At 34.3% G+C, this 22,180-nt stretch overlaps 2 protein-coding genes across 2 annotated transcripts in view; one reads left to right on the forward strand and one right to left on the reverse strand.

Annotated features, from left to right (window-relative positions):
• The window catches only part of LOC128639721 (oocyte zinc finger protein XlCOF7.1), a gene marked incomplete in the record, with an annotated part of 926,940 nt that overhangs the window by 276,290 nt on the left and 628,470 nt on the right, over window positions 1–22,180 (forward strand).
• The window catches only part of LOC128639718 (gastrula zinc finger protein XlCGF26.1), a 99,461-nt gene continuing 97,107 nt past the window's right edge, over window positions 19,827–22,180 (reverse strand). Inside the window, exon 5 of the mRNA XM_053691832.1 lies at window positions 19,827–21,383. Coding sequence (XP_053547807.1) covers window positions 20,116–21,383 — 1,268 coding nt within the window. The 3' untranslated portion in view covers window positions 19,827–20,115. The remainder of the gene's footprint in view (window positions 21,384–22,180) is intronic.

Raw genomic sequence — 22,180 nt, forward strand, 5'->3', positions numbered from 1 at the left:
AATTTGACACGTGTGATAACAACAGTTCTATCTCACTGAATCTCTGATATTTGAAGACGTACTGCAGACCCCCATCTTGGGGGAAGGTGACACAAATAAAATTAAATACATTTTGCAAGGGGAACAATGCCAGTTTTCCATGTATGTTTAGAATGATTCATGATATATATATTGAAATTAAGCACATTGTATTAAATAGATAATTGCTGCAGGGGATATTTATATAGGAAATAAATTCAGATATACATAGAGATGATATATATGTTTTGAAAACATAAAAGATCTTACTTAGCCTCTGTGTTTTTAAGAATATAAATAAATACTTATGGACCATAGACATATGAATGCTTGGATCATCTCTAATAATTATTTCTATTTTTATTGCAGACAACCATTGGTCATGAGCATCAATCTATGCACTTAGAAAGAGATGGAATGCCTGCATGAAATGAATTAAGTCATATCATATAAACGTGCAAATAAATGTTTATAAAGTTTCACATACATCTTTTAAAATATAGTGAGATGAAAATATGGAAGTTACTTTGATGTGATATGACTATGAGATATATATTTGATGTGATATGACTATGAAATATAAATTATTTTAATATAATGCTAGATGTATTTGATGTTTCATATCAAAATGATCAGAAAATTCATTAAGATATAACTTATCCAAAACAAATATTGTGAATAGTTGTTGCAGTAAATTATGATAAAATGAATAACCATTTAATAGAAATACTGATTTAAGTTGATTCAAATGTTGCTATGTATGTTTGTAATGATGCCACCCAGTGTTGCCATGAGAGAACTACAGCCAGAAAGCTTTTTGGCTGTTGGAAATGGGATATTCAGATTATCCAATAGAGGGACAAGGTTTCGAAGGGCCACCCATATTTCACACCTATGATTAGACTAATAAGTTGTATGCAGAAGGAAGGAGACACACTGGCTGCAGAGTTTTGAACTGACTGAAACTGTTTTGCGTGGGACACAGTCAAACTACAAAAACAAAGTGGGCCATATTTCTTCTATTCCATTGCAATTACACTTATTTTATATGAGGTGTGAAATTGGATCCGTTGCGCAAATTGGAAACTGGATTGCTGTTATTTGGTGATGTATATAAAAGTTTTATTATAAGATAAGTTATATGCATAGTCAATTTGTATTTAATAGATTTAAAGAAACAGTGTGTTTTAGTTAGCATTTCACAGCCTATATATATATATATATATATATATATTGTTTAAATCTGTATCTGATTTGCTAAGTAAATCATCTGTGCAAGTTCTGATATTGTAAGTTAATTCTGTATTAGGATAAATTGCAGTTAAATAGCAGAATATATATATATTATCCTATTGTTGAAAGAGCACAGTTTAGAATTGTATTGCTTGGATGTTAAAGGTTTTAGTCCCATTGTATTCAATAAATAAGGCTGAATTGTGAAGGTATATTTTTCTGGGTTTTGTAAGAAGGATAGCATATCTTAAGTGTTGGTTTTAACGCATATAAATTTTGTTTCATTTCCTTTTATTGCGAATATACTTCAATATGTTTATGGATATTAACTAAATAAAAGAATTCAGATATTTATATTAATTGTATGGTCTAGTAGATGCATGGTTGATTAGGGTTTCAATTTATAAGGAAAATTAATATAAGATTGTGTTTATAACCCTGCCATAAACTGATATATTATTTGGATAGCACTACTAAGATTTTCATAACTATACTGACATCACTTACTCTGATCTTCCAAAAAGCAGTAGATTTTTCAGAATTTATTATCATTATTGTTATTTTTTTAATTTGACTACCCTTGTATCATGTAACAGCTATCAGGCAACCACAGAATAGTATACATATACACCGTGACCATGCACATCTGGTCCCCCAGAAAATGTGCACATAAAAAGACTATATAATCTGACAATGGAGGTAAATTGTGAAAAAGGGTGTGTGTACAAGCGCTAAGGTAATCCCCAAGCTGTATCCAAACAGAGATGCTTTTTAACATGGTTCATTAAATAATCTTCTTTTATCTCTATGTGAGTATATTTATCCCTTGGCCTCTTGTTGGCGCTGTATTCACTTCTTAATGGAGGTAAATTGAAAAGTCTCCCAAAAATGAACTAATTTTGATTTTAGTGTCTCTTTAAATAATGTTAGCAACTCCTGACATCTGAGCAATTGCAGATTGTTGTGTTTGTTTGTATGTAACACAATATAGTTTGGAAATACAAAATAACAACCCATCACAAATTGTGTATTTTTTCTTATTTACAGACAGATACCAAACCACCCACTCCTTTTATAAATTATGTTATGTAATCATCACAATAATCACACCCATTGTGATAAACATTAGGTCTTTTCTGTCTTAAAGGGACAGTCAACACCAGAATATTTATTTTAAAAAGATACATAATCCCTTTATTACCCATTCCCCAGTGTTGCATGATCAACACTTTTATATTAATATACTTTTTACCTCTGTAATTACCTTGTATCTAAGCATCTTCTGACAGCCCCCTGATCACGACATTTTATTTATTTAATTATGTTAAACCAAATTTAGTACCCTCTATGACAGCATTGAATAATATGTTTTGGGATAGATGTTTAAAAATCATAACAAAACAAACAAACCATGATGAATATCAGTACCACCCAAGGACTTTTGCTCAAATCCTTTGTAATGTGTATTAATCTATTTGTTTGTTGTAAAACAAGTTTGCAAACTACCTAGAAAAACAAATGGTGGTCTCTCATTTAAAAAAAAAAAAAAAAAAAAATCTGAAACCCTACCCATGCATACATTCAATTGCATGTAGAAAATCTAAATCTAAAAAAAAATGAACGTTATTTTTTTTTTTTTTTTAAATAGTTGGAGAACAAAATAAGCAAGGGTATTAAAAATAAAGAGCACCAGTAAACAATACTAATGATCAATGATTTGTTTTGCTCTTATCTTTATTGGACCTCTTGTCCTTACCCCTCTTTGTATAAAGAACAAACAAAACAAAAAAAACAAAATTACAAACAGAGGGAGACACTGAACATCATACAAATGACACTAACATAACATAAAAATGACAAATGTAACATAAATGTGCAGTTCCAATCTCTTCACCTGTGAATAAAGAAAATTATAATTAAAAGACCTAAGCAAAAGAGAAAAATAAATAAAAAAATAAATAAAATAAACCTGATGCCCAATATGTCATGCAAGAAATAAAACATGTCACACTCATGCAGAGAAAAACAAAATAAAAATAAAATATTAGATTAATCAAATTTTTCAATTGGCTTCCATACATATTTAGGCCTAAATATGAATTAAATTGTTTGCAAACAATTTATTGTTAAGGTCAACATATGGCATAACTCAGATAGCATTTCTTATCTATACACAGGTAAACTTTTATTTATTTCAGGACAGCCTGCAATAACAGAGTTTGTTCCTTTAAATTTTTCCTGAAAAACAAAAAAAAAATAGTGTCAGGACATAGAACAAATAACAGTTACACTGATTGTGCCACCTTATTTATAATCATTATTTAATTCAAAGTGCTAAATTACTCTTAAAGGTGGTGAGAACATAGTTTCCCATGCTTGATACCTATTTGATATCTTTCTTGGATGGGAAACGTCATATTTATTTGGAAATAATTTCTTAATACTATTCATGTAATTGATATCTGCATATTCCAGACCAGTTCTCACATAGCCCTTTTCATTAAACCAACAGTATTTCATTTTATGACCCCCCTTCCCACTAATAAAACAAACCTGGGAAGTATTTGCTCTGGGTGCATACATATATTGCTTCTTATGAAAAGATGCCATGAGATTTTTATATTTTGATTCCTTTCTCCAATCGTCCAACATACAGAGAAACTGTTTAAAACTCCTTGCATTACCCAGTAAATTCCTATTAACAAAATCCATGCCTTCATATTTTCCTGCTAGAATTCTTAACATTCTGGGATCTCCAATCTCTAAGTTTGGTGTTCCTTTTAGTTTACAGTATAATTGATGAAATTTACTACAGAAAGCAAAAGGCTCTTCCATTGGGTGGGGAACTACTGTGTCTAAAAAGGATGTATCTGTTAAAGCCACAGCAGTTAGTTCTAACAACATGTTAGCACGTGTGTCTTTGTGAGCCCATAACCCATTCTGCTGTAAAAGCTGCAGTGCTTTACTGTAGTATGCTGGCAGCCAGAACTTAAATAGATAACAAGCAGTCTGATCATCCAAGCTATACTGTGCTACATGTTGCTCAAAATTAAATATACTATGCAGGATATGCAATTGTGGGTCAAATGGTGGAATTAAAGTTTTTATCTTCCTAGCATACTTTTTATATGGATTTTCTGGTGCACTAGTCAGCACAGAGGGAGTCTGTACACTCTCTTCTCCAATAGTCTGAGACCCTGTTGTTTGTGGACTTTCTAATCTATCCTGGCACATGGTAGAAATAGTTTTTTTACAATTTGCATTGTCCAGCTCTATTGTAGTATTTACAGGAAACAATGGCAGTAGCTTGGAGTTACCTTCTCCTAATGTATCTGTTGTTATTGTAGCATTTCTTTCTTTCTGTGGATGTTCAACTACATTCTCTGTCTGGCTAGATTCACTTTTGTGACAAACACCATGCTTTTCTTCCTTAGCACAATTACTGTTTACACATGTATCTTTTTCTGATAAAACAGGAGACCATTCTAACCTTTCCAATGCACATTTGTACTGTACAATAAGTTTAGCTAAATTACCATTATACTTAAATTTCTTATTCAACACAGACTTCTTAATTTTACAAACAGCATCCTGAAATTGTTGCAACAAATCATTAAATAATTGTAATGCATTTAAATTATCTTTACACACATATTCAATAGTACTATTATTTGCACATCTGTTAATAACTTCCATCTCACCTGCTCACAATGACCAGTCCAGAATTCTTGTTTTGATATAGCCTTCCAGTGCGCTCGCGTCTGAGTCCTGCCACAACTGTTACTTGTACTGGGTTCCCCAATAGTTTGTCTTCTCAAAAAAAACAAAAACCTGGAATGCTAACCTGCCTGGCTTCGCCAATGTGAAAAAGCTCCTTCAATTCATCTGTTGAGTTAACTGCCTGTAGATGTCTCTGTGGTCCAAGACATGAGTTTTCCTAATACCATCTGACCTTTGTGACCCATCTCAGGACTGACCTTATCTGAGTCCCTTTGAAGATTTATGATGCCATTGTCCTGTGTCCTTTGAAGCTTTATGACATTTGATTTTCTGTCCTCAGGAAGGAGAGCAGGTCTCACCTGTCTTATCTACATTGGATGGTAGTCTTTTGATCCTTCTGTACAGGCCTTGGGGTCGAGTTGCTTGATATTATCTCTTGGAAAAGCTTTCATTAATATAGCAACATGTCAGTATATTTATGAAAATCTAAGTAGTGCTCTCCAAATAATACATCAGCTTATGGCAGGGTTATAACACAATACAAATAATAATTATCCTTAAAAATAGAAACCCTTAACCAACATGCATCTACTAGAAACCATACAATTAATATAAATACCTGAATTCTTTTATTTAGTTAATATCCATGAACATTTTGAAATATATTTGCAATACCAGAATATGACACAATATTATATACGTTAAAACCAACTACTAAGATATGCTATCCTTCTTATAAAATCCAAAAAAATTTACCTTCACAAATCAGCCTTATTTACAAATAGCCTTCGATTTAGTTAACACAATGGGACTAAAACCTTTAACATCCAAGCAATACAATTCTAAACAGTGCTTATAAACAATAGGATAATATATATATTATGCTATTTAACTGCAATTTATCCTAATACAATATTGATTTAAAACACCAGAACTTTCACAGATAAATCACTTAGTCTACCAGATACAAATTTAAACAATAATACAATATACACTTCTGAATTATTATTATATATTTGCATAGATAAACAATTTAAGATTGGGATTAGTTTAACAATACATAGGCTATGAAATGCTAACTTGAAATATAAACTATTTTCTTAAATCTGCTTATTATAATTTAACTGTAGTGACTATGCATATAACTTATCTTACCAATAATCTTGTATACTTTACCAAATAAAGAGCAGTTGATATCCAATATTCCTTAATAGGAATTATTTTACCTCAGATCACCAATAAGTGTATATCGCAATCAATGAGAAAGTGGTAGATCAGCTTTGCCAAAGTAAAATGGTCTTTTTCATGCCCAGCACCCAGTTACGATTTAACTCAGCAGACTCTCCCCTTCTCTCTATTGCATTCACTTTTTATCAGTTTTCCATCATGGGTAAATTATGGGTGGCCCTCCTGGTCCCTTCTGATTGGATATTTGGAATACCTGATTGGATTGGCCCTCGTGCTTGTCCAGGCTGATTGGTTTATCTGGGAATGTATCTTGCCAAGGAGATGCATCCCTGCAACAACCAATCATCTCATGGCTGCAATTCTCGCATCATAACACTGGGTGGCAGCAGGCAGCACAACACAGCAATACATGCAATACCATTTCTAAACATTTTAACAACTTAATTCAGTATTTCTATGTAATGGTTATTCATTTTATCATAATCTACTGCAACAACTACTTACAATATTTGTTTTGGATAAGTAATATCTTATGAATTTTCTGATCATTTTGATATGAAACACAGTATATTATATTAAAATAATGTATCCTGTTTCTGAAATTAATGGCATTTATACATCTAAAATGTTTTCAGAGTTGTGTTTAAGCTTTCAAAAACATCTAGTGTATATAATCATATGACATGATTCAGATATCCCATGCAGGCATTCCATCTGGAAAATAGAAAAATTATGTTACATATAATTAAATAATGGGATTACTACAGCTTGAATCTATTTTTCATATATCTATTAACTGCAGCAATTATTTATTTAATATAAAATGTACTATTTCAACATATATATATATATATATATATACATATATGGGCTATTTGAATCATTCCAAACATATATGAAGCTATTGGCATTATTTGTTCTTCAAAATGTATTTAATTTTACTTAAAGTCTAAATACAGTTGTTTTGAAATCACAGTGTAAGCCATGTGCTTTCTCTGTGTTATCTTAACCCAGACGCAATGTTTAACATTTTGTATATTCCAGTGTTAGTAGCCACACAGCATGAGCCACTCAACAAATCTGTGCTAATTATCAGTCCCTTTTGGAAAATGCTTGCATTTTTCACATCTCTTCAGACGGATCGGCTGCATCTCGGTTGGAGGAAACCCATATATGGCATGTATCCTGATTCCAGTCTGCTAATTTCCATCTCATTATCTCTTAAATCAACAGTCTTAGACATTTATGTTTTTATTAACTGTATGGGGGTAAGGGATGCTCTGAAGCTTGTATTTTTAATTAAGGAGCAAATGGTTTAGTGTCCATTTTCAGCTTTTAGAAGGTAAATGAATTATTTGATGTGCGCATCCACAGATTTATTAAATAAAGACAAACATACTTGTATATATTATTTAATAATATTTCAAATACCTTGACAAACATGTGATTTTCCAGTTATACAGTTATTACATATATTTTCCAGTTATACAGTTATTACAAATATGACAACTGTGGCATATGTCAATCATCAGGGTGGGACTCACAGTCCCCAAGCTATGAAAGAAGTATCCCGGATACTTGTTTGGGCGGAATCCAGCTCCTGTCTAATTTCTGCGATTCATATCCCAGGTATAGACTGCTTATATTTTCCTGCCTCTAGTTCTTCTTCCAAGAGGGCTCTCCAAAATCATCCTGGAGCAATCGTTTGTGCTGCTGGTGGCTCCAGCATGGCCTCACAGATTTTGGAATGCGGATCTTGTTCGGATGTCCAGTTGCCAACCTTGGCCACTTCCATTAAGGCCGGACCTTCTGTCTCCAGGTCCATTCTTCCTTCAGGATCTCAAATCATTAAATTTGAAGGTATGGAAATTGAATGCCTAGTGCTTAGTCATAGAGGTTTCTCTGACTCTGATTAATACTATGTTGCAGGCTAGTAAATCTGTTTCTAGAAAGATTTATTATCGAGTTTGGAAGACTTATATTTCATGGTGTTCTTATCAGAAATTTTCTTGGCATTCTTTTAGAATTCCTAGAATTTTACAGTTTCCTCAGGATGGTTTGGATAAAGGTTTGTCTGAAAGTTCCTTGAAAGGACAAATCTCTAGCAATTTTTCTGTGAAATAAAACAGAGCAAAGTTCCTGATATTCACTGTTTTGTACAGGCTTTGGATTTTTATCAAGCCTGTCATCAAATCAATCTCTCCTCCTTGGAGTCTTAATTTGGTTTTGAAGGCTTTACAGGCTCCTATATTTGAGCCTATGCATTCTTTGGACTTTCTTGGAAAGTGTTGTTCCTTTTGGTCATCTCTTCTGCTAGAATAGTTTCTGAATTATCTGCTTTCTCTTGTGATTCTCCTTTTCTGATTTTTCATCAGGATAAGGCAGTTTTGCGGACTTCGTTTAAATTCTTACCTAAGGTTGTGAATTCTAACAACATTTATAGAGAAATTGTTGTCCCTTCTTTGTGTCCTAATCCTAAGAATTCTTTGGAGAGATCTTTACATTCTTTGGATGTAGTGAGAGCTCTGAAATATCATTTTGAAGCTACTAAAGATTTCAGGAAGACTTCTAGTCTATTTGTTATCTTTTCTGGTTCCAGGAAAGGTCAGTAGGCTTCTGCCGTTTCTTTGGCATCATGGTTAAAGCTTTTGATTCATCAAGATTTTTTGGAGCCGGGCAAAACCCCGCCTCAGAGGATTATGGCTCATTCTACTAGATCAGTTTCCACTTCTTGGGCTTTTAAGAATGAAGCTTCGGTTGATCAGATTTGCAAAGCAGCAACTTGGTCTTCTTTGCATACTTTTACTAAATTCTACCATTTTGATGTATTTGCTTCTTCAGAAGTAGTTTTTGGTAGGAAAGTTTTTCAGGCAGCAGTTGCAGTTTGATTCTTCTGCTTATGATTTAAGTTTTTATTTTTATTTTTTGAGAATAAACTTATATTTGGGCTGTGGATTAATTTTTTTCAGCGAAATGGCTGCTTTTATTTTGTAAAAAATATATAAAAAATAAACATATATCAGAATGTTATATGATATCCTCTAGGAGGCGCAAATTACAAAATGTTTCAATAATCTAATCAAAGATATCTAAATAGATAGGTGTGCCAGATTAAGAATAATATATGCAATATAGTAAAAACAGTTGCGGTGCAGTCGATATATAAAATGTCCCAATAAACAACCACAATATGTGGAATACACCCCCAGACCAAGGAGTTACTTGTGATACTTAGTGTCCAAATTTCCAGCAGAGGATAAGTCCCACAGATGGAGGCGTGGAATAGCAGTTGTTAGTAGGCAGCTCTCTAACTTCATTCCAAAGGAGCAATCTGTTAAAGAAATACAAATGGAAAGAGGCGCCAATGGTGCAGATCAATGATGCATCTTAAGGAGATCAGAGCAGGGTACTCACTTGTAAGAAAGGCAATCAATCATGCCCATAGAAACAGGCTGGATTTCTGCAGCAAACAAAGGGTACGCACCAGCCAAACCGGTGTGTGCACAGGAGACCAGGATAAGGGATTCGTGCCCTATAGGTAGCGTAGCTCCAAGAGATACTGAACACTAAGAGGTTGTTTAAAAACAGCAGAGCTTTATTTAAAACTTGTTTAAAAAACACAACTCATATTTGTGCCAGTAAAAACTTGAGCAAGTGGAGAAAAGTGACTCTTGCGTGGAGTTCCACATCTTGGGTATTGCTATCCTATACGTCACTAGCTCATGGACTCTTGCCAATTACATGAAAGAAAACATAATTTATGTAAGAACTTACCTGATAAATTAATTTATTTCATATTGGCAAGAGTCGATAAGACCCACCCTTTTTTTGGTGGTTATGAATTATTTCCAAATTCCTTTGTTGATGCTTTTTACTCCTTTCTTTTTCACCCCACTTCTTGGCTATTCGTTAAACTGAATTGTGGGTGTGGTGAGGGGTGTATTTATAGGCATTTTGAGGTTTGGGAAACTTTGCCCCTCCTGGTAGGAATGTATACATCACTAGCTCATGGACTCTTGCCAATTACATGAAATAAATGAATTTATCAGGTAAGTTCTTACATAAATTATGTTTTCTTAAAGATGCTTTATTTTTTGGACAAATTAGCTTCTCAGTTATGCATTTAACCCTTGAAATACATTAAAGGGACATTGTAGGAAAATAAAACCTAAAATATTTATTTCATGATTCAGATAAGGCATACAATTAATTAGAAACTTTACTTCTATTATTTCATTTGCTTCCTTCTCTTGTTATCCTTTGCTGAAATGTTTATCTAGGAAAGTTCAGGAGCAGCAATAAAAGGGTAACATAAGTCAGCAGCACAGCAGAAAGAAAACAATGAATAAAGCATTAGTCTCTGTTGAATTAAGGGCACACTAGCATGTGTTACTCATACACCTGGGTCTCAGGAAGTATTAGTGCTGGATGATTATAACACTGAGAGGAGAGTGACAAAGGCCCCAGCATATGAACTCCATACTTGTTACCTAACATGATAATTACAGAGTGCTGTCAGAGATACAGTGACAAACTCATGTCTCAATGCGTAATACAATTAAATGACTTTAGTAATCAGTTAAGGCTCCTTTGCAGATCACATTCACTAACTATGCTAATTTATTCACAACGATTTGAAATAATAATAATGAAACCAACAAAAATGCAAACACTCAACTATAATGACGTTTTCTTGCTCTTTTAGACTCATTCTCCTAAAAACACACTTATCCAGAGAATATATATATACTGTATATAATACTCTCATTTTTCTAATGTAAATACCATCAGCAGCGAAGCAGTATCCTTTTTTGTTTATCTTCCCAATTAATGGAACATCATTAAAACCTTATATTATGCGCACATAAAAGCAGCAATTACATATGCTAAAAGTTGTTGTTAAATATACCCCTAAGTGTTATATAGTTTAAAGCTTCTGTATAGCACCTAACGCAGCTGCATGACTGTTATGGGCTCACTATGGAAGAGGAGTAAGTGGCAGCTCTTGTTGCTATTAGCCCCTAAAAAGTAGTATCCATTGCTACTTTTTGGAAATGTCTAGAGATAGCTCTTCACCCACCTATAAATAGAGACAGCCCTGCAACATTGTTGTACAACTGTCATTATCAACAGCAGGTCACTTAGAATTTATCCCAGATCACATAGATAAGGATTCTATCCCATGGTATTTTTAAATCTCTTTAGTTGTGGTAGCTGCATCTCTTTAAGAAAACTATGTCAGACACCTACCATCTCTATCTTTGCGGCTTCTGCTTGCTCCTGCTCTAGTCTGGCATTTCCTTCCTTCGTCTTTAAGAATATTACTCACCTTTCCTAATACGGTGGTTGGTTAAGGGTTTATGCAATGTCCAAAATAATGACCAAAAAGTTTAATGCATGCTCCACTTTTCACAGCATTGCACCAGAGCAGCTTGGTAGCTCCAGGACACGTCACTCGGCTGTCTGCTCACAGTCTCACTTCCCGCCAGACCTACTGAGACAGTCACGTGAGCACCGGACTGCTGAATGATGGTTGGCTCCCGAGGCTAGGAGCGGTATGGGCCGTGGACTAAGCGCCACTGGGTGGCAGTCTCTGCGGCCCATATTAAAATTTGCTCAAAGACATGCATCTATATTGCGCAAAGGGAGGGGAGCTGAACGTCTTGCAGCCTCTCTTTCCTTGCGCAATATGGATGGATGCATGGATATGAACTTAAGTTTTGAAAAATTGGAATTCAATTAATTGAATATTGGCGGTAGGGAGTGGGGAGGGTAGGGGGTCAGTTGGTATAATATATATATATATATATATTTTAATAAAAATTATTAAAAAGAAAGTGTAATTACACACATAGGACAGGTGAGGTGCTGCCTCACCTGCCTCCTATGACTGTACGTCATTTATAGATATATACAGATTATATATTGGAAAATCTATTTAAAAATACATAGAACATATTCTGCTATGTGAAATATTTACAGTAAATGCAGCCTCTCCTTCCTTGCGCAATAAGGATGGATGCATGGATAATGGATATGAACTTAAGTTTCGAAAAATTGGAATTCAATTAATTGAATATTGGCGTGGCGGCGGCGGGGAGGGTTAATTGGGATAAAAAAAAATCAAAAAATATATATATTTTTTTATTAAAGATTATTAAAAAGAAATTGTAATTACACACATAGGACAGGTGAGGCGCTGCCTCACCTGCCTCCTATGACTGCACCTCACATATAGATATATATAGAAAATTCTATTTAAAAATACATAGAACATATTCTGCTATGTGAAATATTTACAATAAATACATACACACACACATATTTTTATATATATATATATATTAGGAAATGAAGTGAAGCACTCACTGGTCTTTGGATATCAACGTGAAATATTTATTTTGTGACATTTCGGGACCTCAAATGTCCCTTCTTCAGACGTTTGAGGTCACGTAACGTCACAAAATAAATATTTCACGATATCCAAAGACCAGTGAGTGCTTCACTTCATTTCCTACTGTATACTCTCCAAGAGCACCCTTGCAGTTGTAGGACAGTGGCGAGAGTGAATATACCCTCTAAATCCTTTGTGTGTGTGTGTATATATATATATATATATATATATATACACATACATATACAAAATACATCTTTAGAAATGTATCTGTATATATGTCTATGTTAAAGTACTTTGTCAGCTTTTTTTTTTCTAACACCGGAGATCTCATATCTTTGAGCCTTTCTAACTTTTTGTGCAATATTTTTTTTACATATTTTTTATTAGATTGTGTTAGCAGTGTAATTGTACTTTGTAATGTACTTTAGAAGTGTTTTGTGCAACTTTAGTTTCGCAAAACAGTTAACCACAGCTCTGAGATTGTGGTAAGAATTGCCTCTCAAGGATTCCAAACTCCTTTTGCTGTCAGAGACCCCCAGACAGCTCCCTAACCTGAAAGACTTGCATCTGTGGTGACGAGCTGTGGACGAGCAAAAGAAGCACCCTGAGTAATAGACTGGTGGTTCTGGGATAAGTGCGTACTGGGATCTAAGATTATCACTTGGGATATCAGAGTATAATCCTTGCACTATTGATGCAGCATATAAAGCTGAAGAGGCCTCATGTGAAATCGAGCAAATGGAAGTGCATCCAAAGCTGCAATCGTGAGGCCTAGTACTTCCATACACTGAGGCACTGAAGGGAATGAGAGACTGAAGGCTCAGACAAGCTGAAATCAATTTTATTTGTCTCTGTATTGTCAGGGAAAGAGTCATGGACAGGGTTTAAGGGAGGAGTCAGTTTTCTAGTTCTATATTCTTATGAAAGGAACAAAAACGATTAGGAGCTTTAAATTTTCCTTTTGACTTTTTGTCTTGACGAAGAAAATCTCATTTACCTCCAGGAATTTTAGAAATAATAGAATACAGTTTAGACCCAAACCATTTCATTCATTGGAAAAAGAAAGATAATAATCAAATTTTAGACACCATGTCAGCATTCCAGGATTTAAGCTATAGGGCTATTCTGGTAAGTATAGCTAGAAACTTGATTTTGACTTTAATTTTCATAATATCAAATACTGCATTGCAAATAAAATTGCATTTTTTTTAAAATATAATTTTTATTATTGTTTTCTTACACAAAAAAAGATTGAAAAAAAAGACAATATACATTTGTGAAAAATATTAATATTTCTCACATAAGTTTCTCTATAACACGCCACAACACACAAAAAAAAACCAAACACAATACTTCTAAATACTGATACCTATACTTCTTACTTTGTGGGTAACCTTAACCTACATTCACAGAGAGTTTGAACGAGAGAGCTTTCCTAGATATACGTGAGTTATTCTCATAAGAAAGAAAGAAAAAAAAAACACAACAACACTCTCTCTCCTCCCACCAAGCCCCGCCCCCCCATCCTCAAAAGAAATGTTGTCTCCAGAACTCGGGGTATCTGTCTGATAATAACAATTGTAAAAAGTCCGGTGACTTACGAAAATATCCTAATAACTGCAACTGGACCTCTCTGGGCTGACCTAAGATTACTTTATCCCATTTTGCCAGGTAATTTTTTTTAATTTTTTTTTTCTTCAAAAATTGATGGATTATTTTGGTCTAGCACCAATTGGTATTGTATATTACGTATTACAGAGGCTATACTGGGAGCATTTTTATCCTTCCATACTCTTAAAATCATCTGTCTAACTAATAGGATTACAGTGTTAATCAGAGACTTATTCAGAATCTGGTCATGAACCAGAAAAAAAATATATAGAGGCTTAAGTGATATCCTGGCTGGCAGAAATCTGTTCAGCCAATATTCCACTTGTTTCCATAGTTTAACCGTTTATGGACAGGCATAGAAGACATGGAATAGATCTGCAGAAGGGAATTTACATCTATAGCAGGCCATATCCCCCTTCCATTTACCCATTCTGCTAGGAGTCAGATAGGCTCTATTAAGAAGTTTTAAACGAGCTTCTCTTATTGCCATGTTGATTGAAAACTTTCTTACCCTATTAAAGCTCTTTTGAAAATAATCCAGATCAATTTCGGGAAAGTCTAGTTTCCAAATGTAGAAGAGGTTATTTACCTTCATCTTTGCCTCCTTAAGTGTTAGCAGTCTATAGATATGTGAAATGGAGTGGTTACCCATAGAAAACCTACTAATAATAGTATCTAGTGGGCCCGGTGTCCAAACATCTCCTTCCGGAGATTTCTGATTATAGTAAAAGTGTCTGATTTGCAAATAAGCAAAAAATGATCTATCTAAATTGAACTCTCTAACTAGAGAATCAAATGTTTTTATATGATTGGAGGCTGAGTCCACCACCTGTATCAGAAGATTCAAATAATTTGCTGACCATTTTCTAAAGGCAGATGATATGCAACCGCTTTCAAAATCTGGATTTCCTCTAATAGGTAGATAATTGGAGAGCGTATGCTTTACCTCTAACAAGCTACAGATTTTATGCCATGCTAGGATTACATTATTAATTGTATATTTTAATGAATATTCTCGAACTTTTTTAGGTTGAGAAGCATGTAACATCGCTTTGAGGGCATAGGGAGACATTATATTCTCTTCTATATCACAAGCTGCAACATAATTAGCACTTGTTAACCAAGCCAAAGCTATTCTGGCCAAACATGCCAAATTATAATTTGCGAGATTCGGGAATGCAAATACGCCCAAATCTTTTGGGTGCATTAATCTTGATAACGCGATACGTTTTTTTTGGGGGGGCCTAGAGAAAGCGGGAACAGCTTGAATTAAATTTTTGAATGTCCGCCTTACGTAGAAATGAAGGGAGATTCTGTATTTTTATACCCTTCAATTTTTCTCGACTTTTTATTGCTAGGGGCTCAATGGCAATGTTGAATAATAATGGTGAGAGGGGGCACCCCTGTCTTGTTCCTTTATACAGAGTTATAGGAGGGGAGAGAATGTTATTTATACTAAGATATGAGATTGGGTTCTGGTATAGCAACGAGATATAATTATAAAAATGCCCTGAAAAACCAAATTTATTTAAAGTCGTTAGTAAATGGGTCAAAGGCTTTTTCTGCATCAACCGTTAATAAAGTAAAATCTTGCTTTGTGCATGACCCTGTCCTATGGGATGCTAGTACATATTCAATTATAGTCATAGCCTTTCTTATGTTCTTCTGCGCTGTTCTACCTGGTATAAATCCAGTTTGATCTGGATGAATAACATCTCCTATAATCTTTTTAAGATGAGTAGCTAATATATTTGCTAATAATTTATAGTCACTGTTAAGGAGTTAAATTGGTCTATATAAATCCATTGAATTGGGATCCTTATCTTTCTTTAGGATAAGTGTAATATTAGATGCAGTAAAGGTTTGAGAGGATTTAAATCGAAACACAAAATATTTATTAAACAACTTAGAGTAGAAGCTATCTCATCCGAGAGTACTTTATAGAATTCGATGGGCAATTGATCGGGACCTGGAGCCTTCCCTAGAGCTGACTCTTTAATAGCTTTTAGCGTATCTTCTACTGTAATCTCTTTGTTTATTTGATCTGCGGATATTTTTGGTATTTTAATATCATTCCAAAAACTTCTTTTTGCCTCCTGGTTGACTTCTACAGGGGAGTAAAGTTTTTGATAAAATATCTGAAACTGCCTATTGATGTCATTTGGAGTATTATATTTTTTACCCTCAGATATAATTGTACCTATATAGTTATTTTTCTTCTTACTTTTAGAGATATTTGAGAGAATTTGGTCCGTTTTAGGGGAGAAAGTACCATATGTAGCTTTATTTTTTAAGATCTTCTTGTATCTGATTTTGGGTTAAAAATATCTCCCTCTCTGTTTTAGCCTTTTGGTAAATAACCCAATTATCCCTATTGGGATTGTCGATATATTTTATAAATTTATTTTTAAGATAATTTGTTAATTGTAGTTCCCTTACTCTTGTCTTTCTTTTCCTTTTGCCTTTATTTCCCCTCTAAGAAAAGCCTTTCCGGCCTCCCAAAATATTTCTGTTTTAGGTATATATTCTTTATTTAGAGATACATAGTCCCTCCATTTTTGGATCAACCAATTTCTAAAACAAATATTGGAATGTAAAAAGGAGGGGGAAAAGATTTTGCCACAAAAACTGTCCCTTTTACTCCCCAGCTGGACAGACATAGAAATAATGGCATGATCTGATATGATTATATTCTTAATGTCTGTCTTAATTTCTAACTGTAAAAGCCTTTCAGTCACTAGGAACATATCTATTCTTGAGAATGTACGGAATTATTTAGATTCACAAGTGAACATTTTCTCATCTGGATGTTGAATTCTCCATATATCCCTAAGTTTGAGACCTTTCGAGAAGACGGTCAATATCTTAGCCTCTTTCCTAGACCCATATGAGCCACTAGTTCTTAATCTGTCCAGCTGGGGAGCAAAAACACTGTTAAAATCCCCCCCTATGATCAGTTGAGAATCTATTGAATTGATTAATTTCGCGTATAGCTTATCCCAAAAGTCTGTCTGACAATCATTTGGTGCATACAGATTGCATAGCATATAGCGGCAATCGATGATCTCTATTTCTAGAATCAGATATCTTCCCTCCACATCTTTATATTGAGATATTAGCTGAAAGACTAGTTTTTTACTAAAGATGCATGCCACTCCTCTCTTTCTTTTTACTGCTGGGATCGCTATCACCTCCCCGATCCAACCTATTCTTAATTTCTCTGCTTCCTGAAGGCTCAAATGGGTTTCCTGAAGGAAAACAATATCTGGTTTATAGCTTTTCAAATGATGGATTATTTTCTTCCTCTTGGCGGGGGAGGAGAAACCCCCCACATTCCAAGAGAGTAAATTAATTAATTTTTTAATTTATATTGAAACAAGTTTTCAATCGCCTTAACTTCGCCCGAAGAATAACCAACAAGGGGGATAGCCATGGGGAGAGAGAGAGCAGAAAGAGAGAGGAAAAAAAAAAGAAAGAAGGAAGGAGAAGACTAATAAGATAAATAAAAAGATGGTACAGAACAACCAAGCCAGTGGCCAACTCATTAGACAATAAAATTGTATATACATTTTTCTACTATAATTTCTTATTTTCCAGAAAAAGTCTAACCTCCTCTACTGTATTTAATGTAAATGTATTATTGTCTAGAAAAAAATAAATTTTTGCAGGCTAGATCATTGTCGCTTGATAGCCTGTACTGATCAGCTGCGTACACCAGGGGGCCATAGTCCTCCTCCTATTTACTGTTTCAGCAGAGAAATCTTGAAATATAAAAGATACGTTCTTTGTTTATCTCTACAGTAGCTTTTTTCCTATAGTAGGATAAGATTCTGTTTGTCCTGAAAGTTCAACAATTTTACTAGCACTGGTCTTTTGAACTTTGTGGAATTATCTTTTTTTTGGTTTGTATCCAATCTGTGAACTCTTTCAACAACAATCTCCGTACTACTTGGGGGCATATCAAGCATTTCTGGTAGTGTATTTTTTACAAATTTCATAAGATTGGAGAATTCAGGCGTCTCTGGGAGGCCTACTATTTTTAGATTATTTCTCTGTGACCTGTCCTCTAAGTCATCTAGTCGTAATTGCAAAGTTTCTATAGTCTTAGTCTGGACATTCAATAAAGTTTGTTGTGTATGTTGTAGATCATCTAAATCAGATATCCTATTCTCAATTTCTACAAGTCTGCTAGATATTTGTTTAAGTTCACTTGTTAACCTCTTAAGGACATATGACAGAATTTTTCCGTCATAAAACAATTGAGCAAACTGAAAGCTGTGTCCTTAAAGGGTTAATTCTGTTTTAACTCCTTCAAACTGTGGCAAAAATATATCAGATATTTGTTTTACTAGGTTATTAGTGTCAATGACAGTATTAGGGCCAGGTGAAAAATCTACTGCCCCTGTCTCTAAACTACCTATACTTGACCTGGGCTTTCTGTCCTTGATTTTTGGTGGCATTGTGCCTATGTCAGTTCTGCTAATCCCTAGAAATGTATCCATAAAAGGAGAGGAAAGAAAGAAATGAAAGCCGTAAAGACAGCGTGAACTATGTGTATCTATAAAAAAAAGAAATATATAAGAAACAAATGTTGGCTATGTATAGCATGATAAACTGCCAAACTAGGCAGGTTCGGTGAGAGTAGACAGCTAAGAAAAATTAGTGTATGTGCAAAAAATGAAGTCTATAAAGAAATAAGTGATATAGGCCTGTAAGTGGAAGTGAAAGTGGAAGATTATCCACTCCTATATTCTTACATAATGTATGAGGAATTAGCAATATTTTTTTTATGTCAATTATAATTTAATCCACTTATAATACTGTCACTGTCCTAGTTTGCTATCTCAATATCACAGTTTTAACCGTTTTACCTTAGTGATAAAAATAGTTTTCTTGCCCTAGTAACAAGTTTAATTTTCAATATCCAGCAAAGAAATACCTGCTATAATAGCCTGGTCGGCACTCAAGTTGCTTACTTAATTAGTTCTTAGAGCATATATATTGGTGAAACAGACCTAATAAGGAGTTTATAGCTTATATTAACAGGCCTTATTATATAGATGGTTAACTATATCAATAAACCACTTTATCCCAGAATAGAATTCATAGGCCGAAAACTTCACAAATAAATGTCTACCTAGAACTTCAGAACAGACAATTATTTAGCCACTATATAAAATTGTTTGCATTTTAATTAAATTCAATAGATTACAATATGCAGGGTCAGTAGATAACTGCTGTGCAAGACTGGTTAACCAGAAGCAGCAGCAACGTCAGTAATATATATAGCTGGTCTAAGTATATAGCCAGTATGTAAAAATGCCCTTCTTAGATAAGATTCAAGTTTTCTATCGATAGGGTCTTTAAAAGAAGGGAGGCAGAAGACGAGTCCCTGCAATATAATTTACAGAGAGCCTATGAAGGATTTCCCACAAGGCGAAAATATTGTATCATAAGACAATACTCCCTTCACATCCCTCTGACAAGCACTGTACTCTGAGGGGAACTGGGCTTCAATATGCTCTGAAGCACCTTTCACTGAAGAAATCAAGCACATCGTTTCTTCCCACCTATATGAAAGAAATGTCCCTTTAGATTAAATGATAGAAAAGCTTAAGTAATGCTTAATTCTGATTGGTGTGTTAATTATTTAAATGTCTGCAACTGAATAACAGGATTGTTTATTTTGGAAACTGTTAACTGACTTTCAACAAAACACTATGAATTACACACAATGTCTAATTTTCCAATGATTTTATGTTTTTGTGTTACCGACTAAATTGATTATTTGGAGTGGAGGCTGACTCAGTTTACTTGTGCAGAATATTAAAACTGGAGACATCTGGAGGTGGAGCCTGGGCCCTGCTAATGGTGCAGCACCAAAAAGGAAGATGGCTTGAGTAAAACTGCCATTGTTGACATTTCCCACTATTGGCTCATACAAATGGTCACTCTGTGGTATGAAGTTTTTGGTGTCTAATAAGGTTTCTATGTAGACTGAAACATTTTCCACAATCAAGGCACAAAAATGGCTTATTCCCTGTGTGTAGTTCCTTATGTATAACAAGATATGATTTGCTACTAAAATATTTCCCACATTCAGTACATAAAAAGTGTTTCTCTCCTGTATGAGTCTGGTGATGTTTTTTAAGGTCCGATTGTTGGATAAAACATTTCCCACACACAGAACATGAGAATGGTTTTTCTCCTGTGTGTATTCGCTCATGCATAATAAGATTAGGGAGACAGGTAAAACATTTCCCACATTCAGAACATAAAAATTGTTTTTCTCGTGTATGCGTCTTTTGATGTTTGTTAAGATCAGATTGTTGGACAAAACATTTTCCACATTCTACACATGAAAACGGTTTATCTCCTGTATGGATTTTCTGATGTTTATGAAGCTTTGATTGTTGATGGAAATTTTTGCCACATTCTGAACATGAGAATGGCTTTTCCTCCATATGAACTCGTTGGTGAGCAAGAAGGTTTGGGCGGCAGGTAAAACTTTTCCCACAATCAGAACATGAAAATGGTTTCTCTCCCGTGTGAATTATTTCGTGACGAATAAGTGCTTGTCGCTGAGTAAACCGTTTGTCACATTCAGAACATGAAAATGGCTTCTCCCCTGTATGAATTCTCTGATGAGTGATAAGGCATGACTGCTGTCTGAAGCATTTCCCACAATCTGAACATGAAAATGGCTTCTCTCCAGTGTGAATTCTCTGATGTCTAACAAAGGATTGCTGCACACTAAAACATTTACCACATTCAAGACAGGTAAATGGTATTTTACCCATGTGAGTTTCCTTATGAATTAGAAAATATGCCTTACTTGTAAAACATTTCCCACATTCAGAACATGAGAATGGTTTCTCCCCTGTGTGGCTTTTCTGATGTCGAACAAGATTTGATTTACGAGCAAATATTTTTCCACATTCAGGGCAAGTCATTGGCTCTTTCATAGTGTGAATCATCTGATAGTTCAGAAGGGGAGTGTTCTTAGCAAAACATTTTTTAACAAGTTCAGAACAATTAAATGTTTCCTTATTTTGATGAATAGTTTGTGGCGAGCATGCTTGTGAATTATAAATATACTTATTTAGGAAAATGTTTTTGTGAAATTGTGTGGTCTTGTTCTCTTCTTTGCTATATTCCTTGATATATGCAATAGCATATTGATGTTCTGCACTAATTGTCCAGATTGTAGATTCATCTATTGAAAGAAAATACAACAGACAATTACTATAAATAAATGGTCAATTTGAAGAGTATAAAACTAATGCGTTCAACATTATGCACAGTGTTAGAGAGGTATTACATTTACTAACCCCTAAATGACTGTTGTTCTCAATCATGATTTTTAAAATTTACATATTCACCTTAATTGGATACAAATAATATCAACTATAGGAATAATGGAAAATTGGATGGATGGTCATAAAATGATCGTTTGAAATAAGTTTTTGTTGCCTGGTATAACAAAATGTAAACTTAGAAATTTGTTTTTTGTTCATTTGGAGGTAGAAAGGCAGCGCTAAAAGCAAGACACGATAAGACAAGCAACAACACCTGTGGATCAGAATTATTAACTTACTTGTATAATCAAATTGGCTTCATTCTCTTGGTGTCTTTTGTTGAAAAACATACCTAGGTAGGCTTAGAAGCAGCAATGCACTGCAGGCAGCTAGCTGCTGATTAGCGAGTACACACATATGCCTCTTGTTATTGGCTCACCAGGTGTAAGCAATTAGCTCCCATAGTGCATTACTGCTCTGGAGCTGACCTTTGCAGGGGTTACACACATAGAACATTTTATTATTGTGTGCATTTATCGAACACAGATTTTGGCACATTTATGTCCCTATAAAAAAAAATGGAAGTAAGGCTACCAGCAAGTGCATGACTATGTATAACAGTTCTAGAACTCTACTGTTCACTGGCTGATAGGGACAACTTCCACAAAAAAAGGTGATTATTTAGCACAGAAATATCCATTTAAACAAAATATAA

The sequence above is a fragment of the Bombina bombina genome, chromosome 9 (assembly GCF_027579735.1).
Source record: "Bombina bombina isolate aBomBom1 chromosome 9, aBomBom1.pri, whole genome shotgun sequence".
Classification (NCBI taxonomy): Eukaryota; Metazoa; Chordata; class Amphibia; order Anura; family Bombinatoridae; genus Bombina; species Bombina bombina.